Below are 25699 nucleotides of genomic sequence, written 5' to 3' on the forward strand. Positions count from 1 at the left end.
ACAAATGGCCCCCACTCACCACAAATGGCCCTCACTCACCACAAATAACCCTCACTCACTACCAATAGCCCTCACTCACTACCAATAGCCCTCACTCACTACCAATAGCCCTCACTCACTACCAATAGCCCTCACTCACTACAAATAGCCCCCACTCACTACCACTAGCCCCCACTCACTACAAATAGCCCCCACTCACAACAAATAGCCCCCACTCACAACAAATAGCCCTCACTCACTACAAATAGCCCTCACTCACTACCAATAGCCCTCACTCACTACCAATAGCCCTCACTCACTACCACTAGCCCCCACTCACTACAAATAGCCCCCACTCACAACAAATAGCCCCCACTCACCACAAATAGCCCTCACTCACCACCACTAGCCCCCACTCACTACCAATAGCCCTCACTCACTACCAATAGCCCTCACTCACTACCACTAGCCCCCACTCACTACCACTAGCCCCCACTCACTACAACTAGCCCCCACTCACTACAAATAGCCCCCACTCACTACAAATAGCCCCCACTCACCACAAATAGCCCTCACTCACTACCAATAGCCCTCACTCACTACCACTAGCCCCCACTCACTACAAATAGCCCCCACTCACAACAAATAGCCCCCACTCACAACAAATAGCCCTCACTCACTACAAATAGCCCTCACTCACTACCAATAGCCCTCACTCACTACCACTAGCCCCCACTCACTACAAATAGCCCCCACTCACTACAAATAGCCCCCACTCACAACAAATAGCCCCCACTCACAACAAATAGCCCTCACTCACTACAAATAGCCCTCACTCACTACCAATAGCCCTCACTCACTACCACTAGCCCCCACTCACTACAAATAGCCCCCACTCACAACAAATAGCCCCCACTCACCACAAATAGCCCTCACTCACCACCACTAGCCCCCACTCACTACCAATAGCCCTCACTCACTACCAATAGCCCTCACTCACTACCACTAGCCCCCACTCACTACCACTAGCCCCCACTCACTACAACTAGCCCCCACTCACTACAACTAGCCCCCACTCACTACAAATAGCCCCCACTCACCACAAATAGCCCTCACTCACTACCAATAGCCCTCACTCACTACCAATAGCCCCCACTCACAACAAATAGCCCCCACTCACTACAAATAGCCCCCACTCACTACAAATAGCCCCCACTCACCACAAATAGCCCTCACTCACTACCAATAGCCCCCACTCACTACCAATAGCCCCCACTCACCACAAATAGCCCTCACTCACTACCAATAGCCCTCACTCACTACCACTAGCCCCCACTCACTACAAATAGCCCCCACTCACAACAAATAGCCCCCACTCACAACAAATAGCCCTCACTCACTAGCAATAGCCCTCACTCACTACCACTAGCCCTCACTCACTACCACTAGCCCTCACTCACTACCACTAGCCCTCACTCACTACCACTAGCCCTCACTCACTACCAATAGCCCTCACTCACTACCAATAGCCCTCACTCACTATCAATAGCCCTCACTCACTATCAATAGCCCTCACTCACTACCACTAGCCCTCACTCACTATCAATAGCCCTCACTCACTATCAATAGCCCTCACTCACTACCACTAGCCCTCACTCACTACCAATAGCCGTCACTCACTACCAATAGCCCTCACTCACTACCACTAGCCCTCACTCACTATCAATAGCCCTCACTCACTATCAATAGCCCTCACTCACTATCAATAGCCCTCACTCACTATCAATAGCCCTCACTCACTATCAATAGCCCTCACTCACTACCAATAGCCCTCACTCACTACAAATAGCCCTCACTCACTACAAATAGCCCCCACTCACCACAAATAGCCCTCACTCACTACCAATAGCCCTCACTCACTACCACTAGCCCCCACTCACTACAAATAGCCCCCACTCACAACAAATAGCCCCCACTCACCACAAATAGCCCTCACTCACCACAAATAGCCCTCACTCACTACCACTAGCCCCCACTCACTACAAATAGCCCCCACTCACTACAAATAGCCCCCACTCACAACAAATAGCCCCCACTCACAACAAATAGCCCTCACTCACTACCACTAGCCCTCACTCACTACCAATAGCCCTCACTCACTATCAATAGCCCTCACTCACTACCAATAGCCCTCACTCACTATCAATAGCCCTCACTCACTACCAATAGCCCTCACTCACTATCAATAGCCCTCACTCACTATCAATAGCCCTCACTCACTACCACTAGCCCTCACTCACTACCAATAGCCCTCACTCACTACCAATAGCCCTCACTCACTACCAATAGCCCTCACTCACTACCACTAGCCCTCACTCACTACCACTAGCCCTCACTCACTATCAATAGCCCTCACTCACTATCAATAGCCCTCACTCACTATCAATAGCCCTCACTCACTATCAATAGCCCTCACTCACTACAAATAGCCCTCACTCACTACCACTAGCCCTCACTCACTATCAATAGCCCTCACTCACTATCAATAGCCCTCACTCACTACCAATAGCCCTCACTCACTACCAATAGCCCTCACTCACTACCAATAGCCCTCACTCACTACAAATAGCCCTCACTCACTACAAATAGCCCTCACTCACTACAAATAGCCCTCACTCACTACCAATAGCCCTCACTCACTACCAATAGCCCTCACTCACTACCACTAGCCCCCACTCACTACAAATAGCCCCCACTCACAACCAATAGCCCTCACTCACAACCAATAGCCCTCACTCACTACCAATAGCCCTCACTCACTACCAATAGCCCTCACTCACTACCAATAGCCCCCACTCACTACCACTAGCCCCCACTCACTACAAATAGCCCCCACTCACAACAAATAGCCCCCACTCACAACAAAAAGACCTCACTCACTACCCATAGACCTCACTCACTACCCATAGACCTCACTCACTACCAATAGACCTCACTCACTACCAATAGCCCTCACTCACTACCACTAGCCCCCACTCACTACAAATAGCCCCCACTCACAACAAATATCCCCCACTCACCACAAATAGCCCTCACTCACCACCAATAGCCCTCACTCACTACCAATAGCCCTCACTCACTACCAATAGCCCTCACTCACTACCACTAGCCCCCACTCACTACCACTAGCCCCCACTCACTACCACTAGCCCCCACTCACTACAAATAGCCCCCACTCACTACAAATAGCCCCCACTCACCACAAATAGCCCTCACTCACTACCAATAGCCCCCACTCACTACCAATAGCCCTCACTCACTATCAATAGCCCTCACTCACTATAAATAGCCCTCACTCACTACCACTAGCCCCCACTCACTACCACTAGCCCCCACTCACTAAAAATAGCCCCCACTCACCACAAATAGCCCCCACTCACTACAAATAGCCCTCACTCACTAGCAATAGCCCTCACTCACTACCACTAGCCCTCACTCACTACCACTAGCCCTCACTCACTACCAATAGCCCTCACTCACTACCACTAGCCCTCACTCACTACCACTAGCCCTCACTCACTACCACTAGCCCTCACTCACTACCACTAGCCCTCACTCACTACCAATAGCCCTCACTCACTATCAATAGCCCTCACTCACTACCACTAGCCCTCACTCACTATCAATAGCCCTCACTCACTATCAATAGCCCTCACTCACTATCAATAGCCCTCACTCACTACCACTAGCCCTCACTCACTACCAATAGCCCTCACTCACTACCAATAGCCCTCACTCACTACCAATAGCCCTCACTCACTAACACTAGCCCTCACTCACTACCACTAGCCCTCACTCACTACCACTAGCCCTCACTCACTACCACTAGCCCTCACTCACTACCACTAGCCCTCACTCACTATCTATAGCCCTCACTCACTATCAATAGCCCTCACTCACTACAAATAGCCCTCACTCACTACCACTAGCCCTCACTCACTACCACTAGCCCTCACTCACTATCAATAGCCCTCACTCACTACCACTAGCCCCCACTCACTATCAATAGCCCTCACTCACTATCAATAGCCCTCACTCACTACCACTAGCCCCCACTCACTACAAATAGCCCCCACTCACAACAAATAGCCCCCACTCACTACAAATAGCCCTCACTCACTACCAATAGCCCTCACTCACTACCAATAGCCCTCACTCACTACCACTAGCCCCCACTCACTACAAATAGCCCCCACTCACAACAAATAGCCCCCACTCACCACAAATAGCCCTCACTCACCACCACTAGCCCCCACTCACCACCACTAGCCCCCACTCACCACCAATAGCCCTCACTCACTACCAATAGCCCTCACTCACTACCAATAGCCCTCACTCACTACCACTAGCCCCCACTCACTACCACTAGCCCCCACTCACTACAACTAGCCCCCACTCACTACAAATAGCCCCCACTCACCACAAATAGCCCTCACTCACTACCAATAGCCCTCACTCACTACCACTAGCCCCCACTCACTACAAATAGCCCCCACTCACTACAAATAGCCCCCACTCACAACAAATAGCCCCCACTCACCACAAATAGCCCTCACTCACTACCAATAGCCCTCACTCACTACCACTAGCCCCCACTCACTACAAATAGCCCCCACTCACAACAAATAGCCCCCACTCACAACAAATAGCCCTCACTCACTAGCAATAGCCCTCACTCACTACCACTAGCCCTCACTCACTATCAATAGCCCTCACTCACTATCAATAGCCCTCACTCACTACCACTAGCCCTCACTCACTAGCAATAGCCCTCACTCACTACCACTAGCCCTCACTCACTACCAATAGCCCTCACTCACTATCAATAGCCCTCACTCACTATCAATAGCCCTCACTCACTACCACTAGCCCTCACTCACTATCAATAGTCCTCACTCACTATCAATAGCCCTCACTCACTACCACTAGCCCTCACTCACTACCACTAGCCCTCACTCACTACCAATAGCCCTCACTCACTACCAATAGCCCTCACTCACTACCACTAGCCCTCACTCACTATCAATAGCCCTCACTCACTATCAATAGCCCTCACTCACTATCAATAGCCCTCACTCACTATCAATAGCCCTCACTCACTATCAATAGCCCTCACTCACTACAAATAGCCCTCACTCACTACCACTAGCCCTCACTCACTATCAATAGCCCTCACTCACTATCAATAGCCCTCACTCACTACAAATAGCCCTCACTCACTACCAATAGCCCTCACTCACTACAAATAGCCCTCACTCACTACAAATAGCCCTCACTCACTACAAATAGCCCCCACTCACCACAAATAGCCCTCACTCACTACCAATAGCCCTCACTCACTACCACTAGCCCCCACTCACTACAAATAGCCCCCACTCACAACAAATAGCCCCCACTCACCACAAATAGCCCTCACTCAATACCAATAGCCCCCACTCACTACCACTAGCCCCCACTCACTACAAATAGCCCCCACTCACAACAAATAGCCCCCACTCACAACAAATAGCCCTCACTCACAACAAATAGCCCTCACTCACTAGCAATAGCCCTCACTCACTACCACTAGCCCTCACTCACTACCACTAGCCCTCACTCACTACCAATAGCCCTCACTCACTACCAATAGCCCTCACTCACTACCAATAGCCCTCACTCACTATCAATAGCCCTCACTCACTACCACTAGCCCTCACTCACTATCAATAGCCCTCACTCACTATCAATAGCCCTCACTCACTATCAATAGCCCTCACTCACTACCACTAGCCCTCACTCACTACCACTAGCCCTCACTCACTACCAATAGCCCTCACTCACTACCAATAGCCCTCACTCACTACCAATAGCCCTCACTCACTACCACTAGCCCTCACTCACTACCACTAGCCCTCACTCACTATCAATAGCCCTCACTCACTATCAATAGCCCTCACTCACTATCAATAGCCCTCACTCACTATCAATAGCCCTCACTCACTACAAATAGCCCTCACTCACTACCACTAGCCCTCACTCACTATCAATAGCCCTCACTCACTACAAATAGCCCTCACTCACTACCAATAGCCCTCACTCACTACAAATAGCCCTCACTCACTACAAATAGCCCTCACTCACTACCAATAGCCCTCACTCACTACAAATAGCCCTCACTCACTACCAATAGCCCTCACTCACTACCAATAGCCCTCACTCACTACCACTAGCCCCCACTCACTACAAATAGCCCCCACTCACAACAAATAGCCCCCACTCACAACCAATAGCCCTCACTCACTACCAATAGCCCTCACTCACTACCAATAGCCCTCACTCACTACCAATAGCCCTCACTCACTACCAATAGCCCTCACTCACTACCAATAGCCCCCACTCACTACCACTAGCCCCCACTCACTACCACTAGCCCCCACTCACTACAAATAGCCCCCACTCACAACAAATAGCCCCCACTCACAACAAAAAGACCTCACTCACTACCCATAGACCTCACTCACTACCCATAGACCTCACTCACTACCAATAGCCCTCACTCACTACCACTAGCCCCCACTCACTACAAATAGCCCCCACTCACAACAAATATCCCCCACTCACAACAAATATCCCCCACTCACCACAAATAGCCCTCACTCACTACCAATAGCCCTCACTCACTACCAATAGCCCTCACTCACTACCACTAGCCCCCACTCACTACCACTAGCCCCCACTCACTACCACTAGCCCCCACTCACTACCACTAGCCCCCACTCACTACAAATAGCCCCCACTCACTACAAATAGCCCCCACTCACCACAAATAGCCCTCACTCACTACCAATAGCCCCCACTCACTACCAATAGCCCTCACTCACTATCAATAGCCCTCACTCACTATAAATAGCCCTCACTCACTACCACTAGCCCCCACTCACTACCACTAGCCCCCACTCACTACAAATAGCCCCCACTCACCACAAATAGCCCCCACTCACTACAAATAGCCCTCACTCACTAGCAATAGCCCTCACTCACTACCACTAGCCCTCACTCACTACCACTAGCCCTCACTCACTACCACTAGCCCTCACTCACTACCAATAGCCCTCACTCACTACCAATAGCCCTCACTCACTACCACTAGCCCTCACTCACTACCACTAGCCCTCACTCACTACCACTAGCCCTCACTCACTACCACTAGCCCTCACTCACTACCAATAGCCCTCACTCACTATCAATAGCCCTCACTCACTACCACTAGCCCTCACTCACTACCACTAGCCCTCACTCACTATCAATAGCCCTCACTCACTATCAATAGCCCTCACTCACTATCAATAGCCCTCACTCACTACCACTAGCCCTCACTCACTACCAATAGCCCTCACTCACTACCAATAGCCCTCACTCACTACCAATAGCCCTCACTCACTACCAATAGCCCTCACTCACTACCAATAGCCCTCACTCACTACCAATAGCCCTCACTCACTACCACTAGCCCTCACTCACTACCACTAGCCCTCACTCACTACCACTAGCCCTCACTCACTATCAATAGCCCTCACTCACTATCAATAGCCCTCACTCACTATCAATAGCCCTCACTCACTACCAATAGCCCTCACTCACTACAAATAGCCCTCACTCACTATCAATAGCCCTCACTCACTACCACTAGCCCCCACTCACTATCAATAGCCATCACTCACTATCAATAGCCCTCACTCACTACCACTAGCCCTCACTCACTACCACTAGCCCTCACTCACTATCAATAGCCCTCACTCACTAACACTAGCCCCCACTCACTATCAATAGCCCTCACTCACTATCAATAGTCCTCACTCACTACCACTAGCCCCCACTCACTACCAATAGCCCCCACTCACTACCAATAGCCCCCACTCACTACCACTAGCCCTCACTCACTATCAATAGCCCTCCACTCACTATCAATAGCCCTCACTCACTACAAATAGCCCTCACTCACTACAAATAGCCCTCACTCACTACAAATAGCCCTCACTCACTACAAATAGCCCTCACTCACAACAAATAGCCCTCACTCACTATCAATAGCCCTCACTCACTATCAATAGCCCTCACTCACTACCACTAGCCCCCACTCACTATCAATAGCCCCCACTCACTACCACTAGCCCTCACTCACTACCACTAGCCCTCACTCACTACCAATAGCCCTCACTCACTATCAATAGCCCTCACTCACTAACACTAGCCCCCACTCACTACAAATAGCCCCCACTCACAACAAATATCCCCCACTCACCACAAATAGCCCTCACTCACTACCACTAGCCCCCACTCACTACCAATAGCCCTCACTCACTATCAATAGCCCTCACTCACTAACACTAGCCCCCACTCACTACAAATAGCCCCCACTCACTACAAATAGCCCCCACTCACTACAAATAGCCCCCACTCACAACAAATATCCCCCACTCACCACAAATAGCCCTCACTCACTACCAATAGCCCCCACTCACTACCAATAGCCCTCACTCACTATCAATAGCCCTCACTCACTATAAATAGCCCTCACTCACTACCACTAGCCCCCACTCACTACCACTAGCCCTCACTCGCTACCAATAGCCCTCACTCGCTATCAATAGCCCTCACTCACTATCAATAGCCCTCACTCACTATCAATAGCCCTCACTCACTACAAATAGCCCCCACTCACTACAAATAGCCATCACTCACTACCACTAGCCCTCACTCACTACCAATAGCCCTCACTCACTACCAATAGCCCTCACTCGCTATCAATAGCCCTCACTCACTATCAATAGCCCTCACTCACTATCAATAGCCCTCACTCACTATCAATAGCCCTCACTCACTATCAATAGCCCTCACTCACTATCAATAGCCCTCACTCACTATCAATAGCCCTCACTCACTACAAATAGCCCTCACTCACTACCAATAGCCCCCACTCACTACCAATAGCCCTCACTCACTATCAATAGCCCTCACTCACTACAAATAGCCCTCACTCACTACCAATAGCCCTCACTCACTACCAATAGCCCCCACTCACTACCAATAGCCCTCACTCACTACCAATAGCCCTCACTCACTACCAATAGCCCTCACTCACTACCAATAGCCCTCACTCACTACCACTAGCCCTCACTCACTACCACTAGCCCTCACTCACTACCACTAGCCCTCACTCACTACCACTAGCCCTCACTCACTATCAATAGCCCTCACTCACTATCAATAGCCCTCACTCACTATCAATAGCCCTCACTCACTACAAATAGCCCTCACTCACTACCACTAGCCCTCACTCACTATCAATAGCCCTCACTCACTACCACTAGCCCCCACTCACTATCAATAGCCATCACTCACTATCAATAGCCCTCACTCACTACCACTAGCCCTCACTCACTACCACTAGCCCTCACTCACTATCAATAGCCCTCACTCACTAACACTAGCCCCCACTCACTATCAATAGCCCTCACTCACTATCAATAGTCCTCACTCACTACCACTAGCCCCCACTCACTACCAATAGCCCCCACTCACTACCAATAGCCCCCACTCACTACCACTAGCCCTCACTCACTATCAATAGCCCTCCACTCACTATCAATAGCCCTCACTCACTACAAATAGCCCTCACTCACTACAAATAGCCCTCACTCACTACAAATAGCCCTCACTCACTACAAATAGCCCTCACTCACAACAAATAGCCCTCACTCACTATCAATAGCCCTCACTCACTATCAATAGCCCTCACTCACTACCACTAGCCCCCACTCACTATCAATAGCCCTCACTCACTACCACTAGCCCTCACTCACTACCACTAGCCCTCACTCACTACCACTAGCCCTCACTCACTACCAATAGCCCTCACTCACTATCAATAGCCCTCACTCACTAACACTAGCCCCCACTCACTACAAATAGCCCCCACTCACAACAAATATCCCCCACTCACCACAAATAGCCCTCACTCACTACCACTAGCCCCCACTCACTACCAATAGCCCTCACTCACTATCAATAGCCCTCACTCACTAACACTAGCCCCCACTCACTACCACTAGCCCCCACTCACTAAAAATAGCCCCCACTCACCACAAATAGCCCCCACTCACTACAAATAGCCCTCACTCACTACCACTAGCCCTCACTCACTACCACTAGCCCTCACTCACTACCAATAGCCCTCACTCACTACCAATAGCCCTCACTCACTACCAATAGCCCTCACTCACTACAAATAGCCCCCACTCACTACCACTAGCCCCCACTCACTACAAATAGCCCCCACTCACAACAAATAGCCCCCACTCACAACAAATAGCCCTCACTCACTACAAATAGCCCTCACTCACTACCAATAGCCCTCACTCACTACCAATAGCCCTCACTCACTACCACTAGCCCCCACTCACTACAAATAGCCCCCACTCACAACAAATAGCCCCCACTCACCACAAATAGCCCTCACTCACCACCACTAGCCCCCACTCACTACCAATAGCCCTCACTCACTACCAATAGCCCTCACTCACTACCACTAGCCCCCACTCACTACCACTAGCCCCCACTCACTACAACTAGCCCCCACTCACTACAAATAGCCCCCACTCACTACAAATAGCCCCCACTCACCACAAATAGCCCTCACTCACTACCAATAGCCCTCACTCACTACCACTAGCCCCCACTCACTACAAATAGCCCCCACTCACAACAAATAGCCCCCACTCACAACAAATAGCCCTCACTCACTACAAATAGCCCTCACTCACTACCACTAGCCCCCACTCACTACAAATAGCCCCCACTCACTACAAATAGCCCCCACTCACAACAAATAGCCCCCACTCACAACAAATAGCCCTCACTCACTACAAATAGCCCTCACTCACTACCAATAGCCCTCACTCACTACCAATAGCCCTCACTCACTACCACTAGCCCCCACTCACAACAAATAGCCCCCACTCACAACAAATAGCCCCCACTCACCACAAATAGCCCTCACTCACCACCACTAGCCCCCACTCACTACCAATAGCCCTCACTCACTACCAATAGCCCTCACTCACTACCACTAGCCCCCACTCACTACAACTAGCCCCCACTCACTACAAATAGCCCCCACTCACCACAAATAGCCCTCACTCACTACCAATAGCCCTCACTCACTACCAATAGCCCCCACTCACAACAAATAGCCCCCACTCACTACAAATAGCCCCCACTCACTACAAATAGCCCCCACTCACCACAAATAGCCCTCACTCACTACCAATAGCCCCCACTCACTACAAATAGCCCCCACTCACAACAAATAGCCCCCACTCACCACAAATAGCCCTCACTCACTACCAATAGCCCTCACTCACTACCACTAGCCCCCACTCACTACAAATAGCCCCCACTCACAACAAATAGCCCCCACTCACAACAAATAGCCCTCACTCACTAGCAATAGCCCTCACTCACTACCACTAGCCCTCACTCACTACCACTAGCCCTCACTCACTACCACTAGCCCTCACTCACTACCACTAGCCCTCACTCACTACCAATAGCCCTCACTCACTATCAATAGCCCTCACTCACTATCAATAGCCCTCACTCACTACCACTAGCCCTCACTCACTATCAATAGCCCTCACTCACTATCAATAGCCCTCACTCACTACCACTAGCCCTCACTCACTACCAATAGCCGTCACTCACTACCAATAGCCCTCACTCACTACCACTAGCCCTCACTCACTATCAATAGCCCTCACTCACTATCAATAGCCCTCACTCACTATCAATAGCCCTCACTCACTATCAATAGCCCTCACTCACTATCAATAGCCCTCACTCACTACCAATAGCCCTCACTCACTACAAATAGCCCTCACTCACTACAAATAGCCCTCACTCACTACAAATAGCCCCCACTCACCACAAATAGCCCTCACTCACTACCAATAGCCCTCACTCACTACCACTAGCCCCCACTCACTACAAATAGCCCCCACTCACAACAAATAGCCCCCACTCACCACAAATAGCCCTCACTCACCACAAATAGCCCTCACTCACTACCACTAGCCCCCACTCACTACAAATAGCCCCCACTCACTACAAATAGCCCCCACTCACAACAAATAGCCCCCACTCACAACAAATAGCCCTCACTCACTACCACTAGCCCTCACTCACTACCAATAGCCCTCACTCACTATCAATAGCCCTCACTCACTACCAATAGCCCTCACTCACTATCAATAGCCCTCACTCACTACCAATAGCCCTCACTCACTATCAATAGCCCTCACTCACTATCAATAGCCCTCACTCACTACCACTAGCCCTCACTCACTACCAATAGCCCTCACTCACTACCAATAGCCCTCACTCACTACCAATAGCCCTCACTCACTACCACTAGCCCTCACTCACTACCACTAGCCCTCACTCACTATCAATAGCCCTCACTCACTATCAATAGCCCTCACTCACTATCAATAGCCCTCACTCACTATCAATAGCCCTCACTCACTACAAATAGCCCTCACTCACTACCACTAGCCCTCACTCACTATCAATAGCCCTCACTCACTATCAATAGCCCTCACTCACTACCACTAGCCCTCACTCACTACCAATAGCCCTCACTCACTACCAATAGCCCTCACTCACTACAAATAGCCCTCACTCACTACAAATAGCCCTCACTCACTACAAATAGCCCTCACTCACTACCAATAGCCCTCACTCACTACCACTAGCCCCCACTCACTACAAATAGCCCCCACTCACAACCAATAGCCCTCACTCACAACCAATAGCCCTCACTCACTACCAATAGCCCTCACTCACTACCAATAGCCCTCACTCACTACCAATAGCCCCCACTCACTACCACTAGCCCCCACTCACTACAAATAGCCCCCACTCACAACAAATAGCCCCCACTCACAACAAAAAGACCTCACTCACTACCAATAGCCCCCACTCACTACCAATAGCCCTCACTCACTATCAATAGCCCTCACTCACTATAAATAGCCCTCACTCACTACCACTAGCCCCCACTCACTACCACTAGCCCCCACTCACTAAAAATAGCCCCCACTCACCACAAATAGCCCCCACTCACTACAAATAGCCCTCACTCACTAGCAATAGCCCTCACTCACTACCACTAGCCCTCACTCACTACCACTAGCCCTCACTCACTACCAATAGCCCTCACTCACTACCACTAGCCCTCACTCACTACCACTAGCCCTCACTCACTACCACTAGCCCTCACTCACTACCACTAGCCCTCACTCACTACCAATAGCCCTCACTCACTATCAATAGCCCTCACTCACTACCACTAGCCCTCACTCACTACCACTAGCCCTCACTCACTATCAATAGCCCTCACTCACTATCAATAGCCCTCACTCACTATCAATAGCCCTCACTCACTATCAATAGCCCTCACTCACTACCACTAGCCCTCACTCACTACCAATAGCCCTCACTCACTACCAATAGCCCTCACTCACTACCAATAGCCCTCACTCACTACCACTAGCCCTCACTCACTACCACTAGCCCTCACTCACTACCACTAGCCCTCACTCACTACCACTAGCCCTCACTCACTACCACTAGCCCTCACTCACTATCTATAGCCCTCACTCACTATCAATAGCCCTCACTCACTATCAATAGCCCTCACTCACTACAAATAGCCCTCACTCACTACCACTAGCCCTCACTCACTATCAATAGCCCTCACTCACTACCACTAGCCCCCACTCACTATCAATAGCCCTCACTCACTATCAATAGCCCTCACTCACTACCACTAGCCCCCACTCACTACAAATAGCCCCCACTCACAACAAATAGCCCCCACTCACTACAAATAGCCCTCACTCACTACCAATAGCCCTCACTCACTACCAATAGCCCTCACTCACTACCAATAGCCCTCACTCACTACCACTAGCCCCCACTCACTACAAATAGCCCCCACTCACAACAAATAGCCCCCACTCACCACAAATAGCCCTCACTCACCACCACTAGCCCCCACTCACTACCAATAGCCCTCACTCACTACCAATAGCCCTCACTCACTACCACTAGCCCCCACTCACTACCACTAGCCCCCACTCACTACAACTAGCCCCCACTCACTACAAATAGCCCCCACTCACTACAAATAGCCCCCACTCACCACAAATAGCCCTCACTCACTACCAATAGCCCTCACTCACTACCAATAGCCCCCACTCACTACAAATAGCCCCCACTCACAACAAATAGCCCCCACTCACAACAAATAGCCCTCACTCACTACAAATAGCCCTCACTCACTACCACTAGCCCCCACTCACTACAAATAGCCCCCACTCACTACAAATAGCCCCCACTCACAACAAATAGCCCCCACTCACTACCACTAGCCCTCACTCACTACCACTAGCCCTCACTCACTACCACTAGCCCTCACTCACTACCACTAGCCCTCACTCACTACCAATAGCCCTCACTCACTACCACTAGCCCCCACTCACTACAACTAGCCCCCACTCACTACAAATAGCCCCCACTCACCACAAATAGCCCTCACTCACTACCAATAGCCCTCACTCACTACCAATAGCCCCCACTCACAACAAATAGCCCCCACTCACTACAAATAGCCCCCACTCACTACAAATAGCCCCCACTCACCACAAATAGCCCTCACTCACTACCAATAGCCCCCACTCACTACAAATAGCCCCCACTCACAACAAATAGCCCCCACTCACCACAAATAGCCCTCACTCACTACCAATAGCCCTCACTCACTACCACTAGCCCCCACTCACAACAAATAGCCCCCACTCACAACAAATAGCCCCCACTCACAACAAATAGCCCTCACTCACTACCAATAGCCCTCACTCACTACAAATAGCCCTCACTCACTACCAATAGCCCTCACTCACTACAAATAGCCCTCACTCACTACCAATAGCCCTCACTCACTACCAATAGCCCTCACTCACTATCAATAGCCCTCACTCACTATCAATAGCCCTCACTCACTACCACTAGCCCTCACTCACTATCAATAGCCCTCACTCACTATCAATAGCCCTCACTCACTACCACTAGCCCTCACTCACTACCAATAGCCGTCACTCACTACCAATAGCCCTCACTCACTACCACTAGCCCTCACTCACTATCAATAGCCCTCACTCACTATCAATAGCCCTCACTCACTATCAATAGCCCTCACTCACTATCAATAGCCCTCACTCACTATCAATAGCCCTCACTCACTACCAATAGCCCTCACTCACTACAAATAGCCCTCACTCACTACAAATAGCCCTCACTCACTACCACTAGCCCCCACTCACCACAAATAGCCCTCACTCACTACCAATAGCCCTCACTCACTACCACTAGCCCTCACTCACTACCAATAGCCCTCACTCACTACCAATAGCCCTCACTCACTACCACTAGCCCCCACTCACTACCACTAGCCCCCACTCACTACCACTAGCCCCCACTCACTACCACTAGCCCCCACTCACTACCACTAGCCCCCACTCACTACAAATAGCCCCCACTCACTACAAATAGCCCCCACTCACCACAAATAGCCCTCACTCACTACCAATAGCCCCCACTCACTACCAATAGCCCTCACTCACTATCAATAGCCCTCACTCACTATAAATAGCCCTCACTCACTACCACTAGCCCCCACTCACTACCACTAGCCCCCACTCACTACAAATAGCCCCCACTCACCACAAATAGCCCCCACTCACTACAAATAGCCCTCACTCACTAGCAATAGCCCTCACTCACTACCACTAGCCCTCACTCACTACCACTAGCCCTCACTCACTACCAATAGCCCTCACTCACTACCAATAGCCCTCACTCACTACCACTAGCCCTCACTCACTACCACTAGCCCTCACTCACTACCACTAGCCCTCACTCACTACCACTAGCCCTCACTCACTACCACTAGCCCTCACTCACTACCAATAGCCCTCACTCACTATCAATAGCCCTCACTCACTACCACTAGCCCTCACTCACTACCACTAGCCCTCACTCACTATCAATAGCCCTCACTCACTATCAATAGCCCTCACTCACTATCAATAGCCCTCACTCACTACCACTAGCCCTCACTCACTACCAATAGCCCTCACTCACTACCAATAGCCCTCACTCACTACCAATAGCCCTCACTCACTACCAATAGCCCTCACTCACTACCAATAGCCCTCACTCACTACCACTAGCCCTCACTCACTACCACTAGCCCTCACTCACTACCACTAGCCCTCACTCACTACCACTAGCCCTCACTCACTATCAATAGCCCTCACTCACTATCAATAGCCCTCACTCACTATCAATAGCCCTCACTCACTACAAATAGCCCTCACTCACTACCACTAGCCCTCACTCACTATCAATAGCCCTCACTCACTACCACTAGCCCCCACTCACTATCAATAGCCATCACTCACTATCAATAGCCCTCACTCACTACCACTAGCCCTCACTCACTACCACTAGCCCTCACTCACTATCAATAGCCCTCACTCACTAACACTAGCCCCCACTCACTATCAATAGCCCTCACTCACTATCAATAGTCCTCACTCACTACCACTAGCCCCCACTCACTACCAATAGCCCCCACTCACTACCAATAGCCCCCACTCACTACCACTAGCCCTCACTCACTATCAATAGCCCTCCACTCACTATCAATAGCCCTCACTCACTACAAATAGCCCTCTCACTACAAATAGCCCTCACTCACTACAAATAGCCCTCACTCACTACAAATAGCCCTCACTCACAACAAATAGCCCTCACTCACTATCAATAGCCCTCACTCACTATCAATAGCCCTCACTCACTACCACTAGCCCCCACTCACTATCAATAGCCCTCACTCACTACCACTAGCCCTCACTCACTACCACTAGCCCTCACTCACTACCACTAGCCCTCACTCACTACCACTAGCCCTCACTCACTACCAATAGCCCTCACTCACTATCAATAGCCCTCACTCACTAACACTAGCCCCCACTCACTACAAATAGCCCCCACTCACAACAAATATCCCCCACTCACCACAAATAGCCCTCACTCACTACCACTAGCCCCCACTCACTACCAATAGCCCTCACTCACTATCAATAGCCCTCACTCACTAACACTAGCCCCCACTCACTACAAATAGCCCCCACTCACTACAAATAGCCCCCACTCACTACAAATAGCCCCCACTCACAACAAATATCCCCCACTCACCACAAATAGCCCTCACTCACTACCAATAGCCCCCACTCACTACCAATAGCCCTCACTCACTATCAATAGCCCTCACTCACTATAAATAGCCCTCACTCACTACCACTAGCCCCCACTCACTACCACTAGCCCTCACTCACTACCAATAGCCCTCACTCGCTATCAATAGCCCTCACTCACTATCAATAGCCCTCACTCACTATCAATAGCCCTCACTCACTACAAATAGCCCCCACTCACTACAAATAGCCATCACTCACTACCACTAGCCCTCACTCGCTACCAATAGCCCTCACTCGCTATCAATAGCCCTCACTCACTATCAATAGCCCTCACTCACTATCAATAGCCCTCACTCACTATCAATAGCCCTCACTCACTATCAATAGCCCTCACTCACTACAAATAGCCCTCACTCACTACCAATAGCCCCCACTCACTACCAATAGCCCTCACTCACTATCAATAGCCCTCACTCACTACAAATAGCCCTCACTCACTACCAATAGCCCCCACTCACTACCAATAGCCCTCACTCACTACCAATAGCCCTCACTCACTACCAATAGCCCTCACTCACTACCAATAGCCCTCACTCACTACCACTAGCCCTCACTCACTACCACTAGCCCTCACTCACTACCACTAGCCCTCACTCACTACCACTAGCCCTCACTCACTATCAATAGCCCTCACTCACTATCAATAGCCCTCACTCACTATCAATAGCCCTCACTCACTACAAATAGCCCTCACTCACTACCACTAGCCCTCACTCACTATCAATAGCCCTCACTCACTACCACTAGCCCCCACTCACTATCAATAGCCATCACTCACTATCAATAGCCCTCACTCACTACCACTAGCCCTCACTCACTACCACTAGCCCTCACTCACTATCAATAGCCCTCACTCACTAACACTAGCCCCCACTCACTATCAATAGCCCTCACTCACTATCAATAGTCCTCACTCACTACCACTAGCCCCCACTCACTACCAATAGCCCCCACTCACTACCAATAGCCCCCACTCACTACCACTAGCCCTCACTCACTATCAATAGCCCTCCACTCACTATCAATAGCCCTCACTCACTACAAATAGCCCTCACTCACTACAAATAGCCCTCACTCACTACAAATAGCCCTCACTCACTACAAATAGCCCTCACTCACTACAAATAGCCCTCACTCACTACAAATAGCCCTCACTCACAACAAATAGCCCTCACTCACTATCAATAGCCCTCACTCACTATCAATAGCCCTCACTCACTACCACTAGCCCCCACTCACTATCAATAGCCCTCACTCACTACCACTAGCCCTCACTCACTACCACTAGCCCTCACTCACTACCACTAGCCCTCACTCACTACCACTAGCCCTCACTCACTACCAATAGCCCTCACTCACTATCAATAGCCCTCACTCACTAACACTAGCCCCCACTCACTACAAATAGCCCCCACTCACAACAAATATCCCCCACTCACCACAAATAGCCCTCACTCACTACCACTAGCCCCCACTCACTACCAATAGCCCTCACTCACTATCAATAGCCCTCACTCACTAACACTAGCCCCCACTCACTACAAATAGCCCCCACTCACTACAAATAGCCCCCACTCACTACAAATAGCCCCCACTCACAACAAATATCCCCCACTCACCACAAATAGCCCTCACTCACTACCAATAGCCCCCACTCACTACCAATAGCCCTCACTCACTATCAATAGCCCTCACTCACTATAAATAGCCCTCACTCACTACCACTAGCCCCCACTCACTACCACTAGCCCTCACTCACTATCAATAGCCCTCACTCACTATCAATAGCCCTCACTCACTACAAATAGCCCCCACTCACTACAAATAGCCATCACTCACTACCACTAGCCCTCACTCACTACCAATAGCCCTCACTCGCTATCAATAGCCCTCACTCACTATCAATAGCCCTCACTCACTATCAATAGCCCTCACTCACTATCAATAGCCCTCACTCACTATCAATAGCCCTCACTCACTACAAATAGCCCTCACTCACTACCAATAGCCCCCACTCACTACCAATAGCCCTCACTCACTATCAATAGCCCTCACTCACTATAAATAGCCCTCACTCACTATAAATAGCCCTCACTCACTACCACTAGCCCCCACTCACTACCACTAGCCCTCACTCACTACCAATAGCCCTCACTCGCTATCAATAGCCCTCACTCACTATCAATAGCCCTCACTCACTATCAATAGCCCCCACTCACTACAAATAGCCCCCACTCACTACAAATAGCCATCACTCACTACCACTAGCCCTCACTCGCTACCAATAGCCCTCACTCGCTATCAATAGCCCTCACTCACTATCAATAGCCCTCACTCACTATCAATAGCCCTCACTCACTACAAATAGCCCCCACTCACTACAAATAGCCATCACTCACTACCACTAGCCCTCACTCACTACCACAAGGGTGGGGCGGTAAAGCTCCCTTGGGCAAGACACTTTACCCACCTGCTTCCAGTGCCACCCACACTGGTTTAAATTAGATATTGGGTTTCACTATGTAAAACGCTTTGAGTCGCTAGAGAAAAAGTGCTATATAAATATAATTCACTTCACAAGCCCTCACTCACTACAACTACACCCTTGAAATGAAGCAAAAGGGGTAGAGCTTTGTAATTTTCCCTAAGAATTGGGACACAACTTGCTACGTCACTGCATAGTTTACATTCGTGCACGTAAGCGACTACATAGTTAAGTCTGCACATACGTTCCACCTAGAGTTGTACCGACACCAATATTTTGGTACCAAAATGTATATATCGTTTTGTGTTTCAATACTTTGATACTTTTCAAACTAAAGGAGAACACAAACAATTTCATCATTGGCTTCATTTTAACAGAACATTTATGATGAAACATGTTTCTCATTGCACCCAAATAATATTGGAATACAAATGAAAATGTGCATCAAACATGGGCTTTTCTCATTGCAATCAAATAACAGTTTACACATATTTCACATGTTAGATAAAGCCTGCCATAATCTAAAATTAGGTTGGTATGGAATAGAAAGCTTTATTGACAATTTATTAAATGCTTCATGATAAAGGTGACGCTTTAAACAAGGAAGCAACGCGCTTCACGTGTTGCTTTAAAACACGCCTCGCCAAATGTTACGATTAGCATTACCACTTTTGCTTCACACTTAGGTAAATATTGAAATAATAAGCATTCAGATCTGCACAATGAGTTTAAATAGTGACAGGTAATAATGTAGTTGTTACACCTGTCCTGCTGTTCTGCTCCGGTGCAGACTTTATTCGAAGAGCATAGGGCAGACGTTCCCTTCATGGTCGACATTTTCATCAGGTTAACACCCTTCACTTCACCCATCAATGGGTCTGCTAAGCTCCACTTTCAGGTCAGAATGACGAGGCCGCCGATTTGTGAAAATCTGGTTGCTTTATTGTTAGTTTTGCAGGACACAACCAGACCCGTTCATCCTGCTACCTCTATCTCACTTTACCCGCCCACTCACTCACTGTCGTCACTCAGACAACACGTTGCCATACTTGCAAACACACACGCTTCTATCATGAGTTAAACAACTCCCCTGCTGTGCACATGTAGATACGTAGACGCGCACACAGCTGCTTGGATTGATGCCAAATATTAGCAGTTAAAACCACCCAATTATCAGTCAACTAATGCAAGTGAAATGACTATATTTTGGAACAAATTGCTACAAAGTGTTTTTATCTTTAACAAATGTGTTTTGCTTGCTATATGGCTAATCTGTGTACATTTATCCACAGTTTTCTTTTAAGTACTTACTAATAATTGTATTTTTCTTAAAGCACAGACGAGGAGTGGCAACCATAAATCATGAAGCATTTAATATAATGTAAATAAAGCTTTTTTATTATAATCTAACCTAATCTTTGATTATGGCAGACTATATGTAGAATGGAAAACTGCAGATTGTTCTTTGAGTGTATCAAGGGAAGCTCAATGAGTTTAATTTAACCTTCTAAAATTGTTCTTTGAGTGCAATAGGAAACATGTTTATTGTACTGTCAGGTTTTCTGTTAAAATAAAGCCACTGTTGACATTATTTGTGCTTCCTTTTATTTTGAAAAGTATCGACAGACACACATATACAAATAAATATAAATAACTACATATAAATTTGCACATCATCAAACACACTTACCTTGCTGGTGTTAAACGTTGCAAATCCCATCAGTTTCATCATCTCAATTTCCTCTTCAGTTTTGCCTTGCATGTCCTCAGCTGTAAGAAAAAGAGGTTTAATTGTGTGGACTTCCATTACTGTATGAGAATATTGAACGTCAACACGGCCTGATAACCTGATATTTGAACAGGCTTGGATGACTTTGTTTCTTTACGATCATCATCCCGTCTGTCTTTTTGTCTCATAGGAGAAAGGGACGAAGAACGATGGCGCCGAGGAGATCTGTGGAGGAAAAACAGCATGGCTACAAAATGCTGCATTGGTATGATTTATGGAGGTGAAGTTCATCCTAGTGTACTTATATATTGAAATTTAAAGTTCCTTCACCTTGATCGCCTCCTGTGAGGAGATCTGGAACGACTTCTTCTTCTCTCTCGGTCTCTATCTCGATCTCTCTCCCTTCTCCTTCGATCGCGTTCACGTGAATTGGAGCGGGAACGCCTTCTTTCTGCATGCAATACGATAAGTGGGTTATCATTGGAATGTGAACATAACAATGCAGGATTAATGATTAATTCTTCATCTAACCCAGGGGTATGGAACCTATGGCTCTAGAGCCAGATGTGGCTCATTTGATGACTGCATCTGGCTCTCAGATAAATGTTAGTTGATGTTGCTTAATACGATAAGTAATTAGTAATAATGTTCAAAATATAAAACATTCTCATGCATTTGAATCCATCCACCCATTTCTATCGCACCTGTTCAAGATGTCAAAGTATTTAATTTATTATTGGTTAGCTTCAGAATAACAAAAAAGAATAAGAGATGCACGCATTTAGTTGTTGTAATCAGAGAAAGTCCAAATAAAAGAGGAGGCGTTGAATTCTCTTGTCAGAGCCGGGGACAACAGTGAATTGTGAATTATATTTATATAGCGCTTTTCTCTAGTGACTCAAAGCGCTTTACATAGTGAAACCCAATATCTAAGTTATATTTTAAACCAGTGTGGGTGGCACTGTGAACAGGTGGGTAAAGTGCCTTGCACAAGGACACAACGGCAGTGACTAGAATGGCGGAAGCGGGAATCGAACCTGCAACCCTCAAGTCGCTGGCACGGCCACTCTACCAACCGAGCTATGCCGCCATAGCACAAGGGTACAGGTCTACGGGTTTCTCCTAAATTGAATCCTGTCTCTGTTTAATTCCTTGCTTCTTGTCTGTTTAATAGATGTCATCAGTGTTTGAACCTACAGTTGTATTTGGTGTTAAAAATATTATACGGCTCTTACGGAAATACATTTTAAAATATTTGGCTTTCATGGCTCTCTCAACCAAAAAGGTTCCCGACCCCTGATATAACCGGTGAGAGCAGAAGTTTTACATAAGAGATGGTTTTATCATGTTTGTAGTTGGTATTTAATTTTTAGCACTTCGCAATAGTGCTACTTGCTGGATCTGCTTATTACTAAGCTCATAAAATGTGTAGATCATCGTCCGTATATTCAGGATAAAAAATATAAGGGTCTGAATCATCATTTGTCCCAAAGTAGTCGTCGTTGGCTTACATCAAGTCTGCCATGATTAGTTTTAGTTGTTGTCGAAGGAAATAGCAAACGTGATGCGCCTTTGAAAATAATACTAACCTGGGAGAGGCCTACTGAAACCCACTACTACCAACCACGCAGTCCAATAGTTTATAAATCAATGATGAAATATTAACATTGCAACACATGCCAATACGGCCGGGTTAGTTTACTAAATTGCAATTTTAAATTTAGCGCCGAGAAATCCTGCTGAAATATCTCGGTATGATGACGTCACGCATTGTAGAGGACATTCCCAGCTATAAGTCGTCTGTTTTCATCGCATAATTACACAGTATTCTGGACTTCTGTGTTGCTGAATCTTTTGCAATTTGTTTAATTAATAATAGAGAAGTCAAAGTAGAAAGATGTAGGTGGGAAGCTTTAGCCTTTAGCCACACAAACACACAGTGTTTCCTTGTTTAAAATTCCCGGAGGTGAAGCTTTACTATGGACCAGAGCGGTCAAGCGAACATGGATCCCGACTACATGTCAACCGGCAGTTTTCTGTGAGAAAATTGTGGTGATAAGTCTGCTCTTACCGGAGATCAGTGGAGCTTCTGTCCTGCTGCAGCTTCGTGACTGAATACAGAGACTCTGGTGTCAACACACTCCTCCAACTTTAAGGTACTATTTAACTAAGTAAAACACTAGCAACACAATAGCAGATGAGGGATTTCCCAGAATTATCCTAGTAAATGTGTCTAAAAACATCTGAATCGCTCTCACTGGCCTCGCCTTTTTTTTCTTCTTCTATGTCTTCACTCTGAATTTCCTCATCCACGAATCTTTATTCATCCTTGCTTAAATTAATGGGGAAATCGTCGCTTTCTCGGTCCGAATCGCTCTCGCTGCTGGTGGCCATGATTGTAAACAATGTGAGGATGTGAGCAGCTCCACAACCCGTGACGCCACGCGCATATCTTCTGCTACTTCCGGTACAGGCAAGGTTTCTGTCCTGCTGCAGCTTCGTGACTGAATACAGAGACTCTGGCGTCAACACAACCGTGGCCACACCCCTCCAACTTAAAGGTACTATTTAACTAACTAAAACACTAGCAACACAATAGCAGATAAGGGATTTCCCAGAATTATCCTAGTAAATGTGTCTAAAAACATCTGAATCGCGGTCACTGGCCTCATCTTTTTTCCTTCTTCTATGCCTTCACTCTGAATTTCCTCATCCACGAATCTTTAATCATCCTCGCTCAAATTAATGGGGAAATCGTCGCTTTCTCAATCCGAATCGCTCTCGCTGCTGGTGGCCATGATTGTGAACAATGTGAGCAGCTCCACAACCCGTGACGTCACGCGCATATCGTCTGCTACTTCCGGTACAGGCAAGGCTTCTGTCCTGCTGCAGCTTCGTGACTAAATACAGAGACTCTGGCGTCAACACACCCGTGGCCACACCCCTCCAACTTTAAGGTACTATTTAACTAACTAAAACACTAGAAAAGCAATAGCAGATAAAGGATTTCCCAGAATTATCCTAGTAAATGTGTCTAAAAACATCTGAATCGCTCTCACTGGCCTCGCCTTTTTCTTCTTCTTCTATGTCTTCACTCTGAATTTCCTCATCCACGAATCTTTAATCATCCTCGCTCAAATTAATGGGGAAATCGTCGCTTTCTCGGTCTGAATCGCTCTCGCTGCTGTTGGCCATGATTGTGAACAATGTGAGCAGCTCCACAACCCGTGACGTCACGCGCATATCGTCTGCTACTTCCGGTACAGGCAAGGCTTCTGTCCTGCTGCAGCTTCGTGACTAAATACAGAGACTCTGGCGTCAACACACCCGTGGCCACACCCATCCAACTTTAAGGTACTATTTAACTAACTAAAACACTAGCAACACAATAGCAGATAAGGGATTTCCCAGAATTATCCTAGTAAATGTGTCTAAAAACATCTGAATCGCGGGCACTGGCCTCACCTTTTTTTTTATTCTATGCCTTCACTCTGAATTTCCTCATCCACGAATCTTTAATCATCCTCGCTCACATTAATGGGGAAATCGTCGCTTTCTCAATCCGAATCGCTCTCTCGCTGCTGTTGGCCATGATTGTGAAAAATGTGAGCAGCTCCACAACCCGTGACGTCACGCGCATATCGTCTGCTACTTCCGGTACAGGCAAGGCTTCTGTCCTGCTGCAGCTTCGTGACTAAATACAGAGACTCTGGCGTCAACACACCCGTGGCCACACCCCTCCAACTTTAAGGTACTATTTAACTAACTAAAACACTAGCAACACTGTAGCAGATAAGGGATTTCCCAGAATTATCATAGTAAACGTCTAAAAACATCTGAATCGCTCTTACTGGCCTCGCCTTTTTTTCTTCTTCTATGTCTTCACTCTGAATTTCCTCATCCACAAATCTTTAATCATCCTCGCTCAAATTAATGGGGAAATCGTCGCTTTCTCGGTCCGAATCGCTCTCGCTGCTGTTGGCCATGATTGTGAACAATGTGAGCAGCTCCACAACCCGTGAC

The 25699-nt window shown here is 48.3% G+C and overlaps 1 protein-coding gene across 1 annotated transcript in view; it reads right to left on the reverse strand.

Moving 5' to 3' along the window:
* The window catches only part of snrnp27 (small nuclear ribonucleoprotein 27 (U4/U6.U5)), a 31697-nt gene that overhangs the window by 1005 nt on the left and 4993 nt on the right, over positions 1-25699 (reverse strand). The window contains exons 2-4 of the mRNA XM_061907067.1: positions 22007-22127; positions 21795-21901; positions 21638-21717 (exon numbers count right to left, since the gene is read on the reverse strand). Coding sequence (XP_061763051.1) covers positions 21638-21717; positions 21795-21901; positions 22007-22127 — 308 coding nt within the window. The remainder of the gene's footprint in view (positions 1-21637; positions 21718-21794; positions 21902-22006; positions 22128-25699) is intronic.

This window comes from Nerophis ophidion, linkage group LG07, assembly GCF_033978795.1.
Source record: "Nerophis ophidion isolate RoL-2023_Sa linkage group LG07, RoL_Noph_v1.0, whole genome shotgun sequence".
NCBI classification, from domain to species: Eukaryota; Metazoa; Chordata; class Actinopteri; order Syngnathiformes; family Syngnathidae; genus Nerophis; species Nerophis ophidion.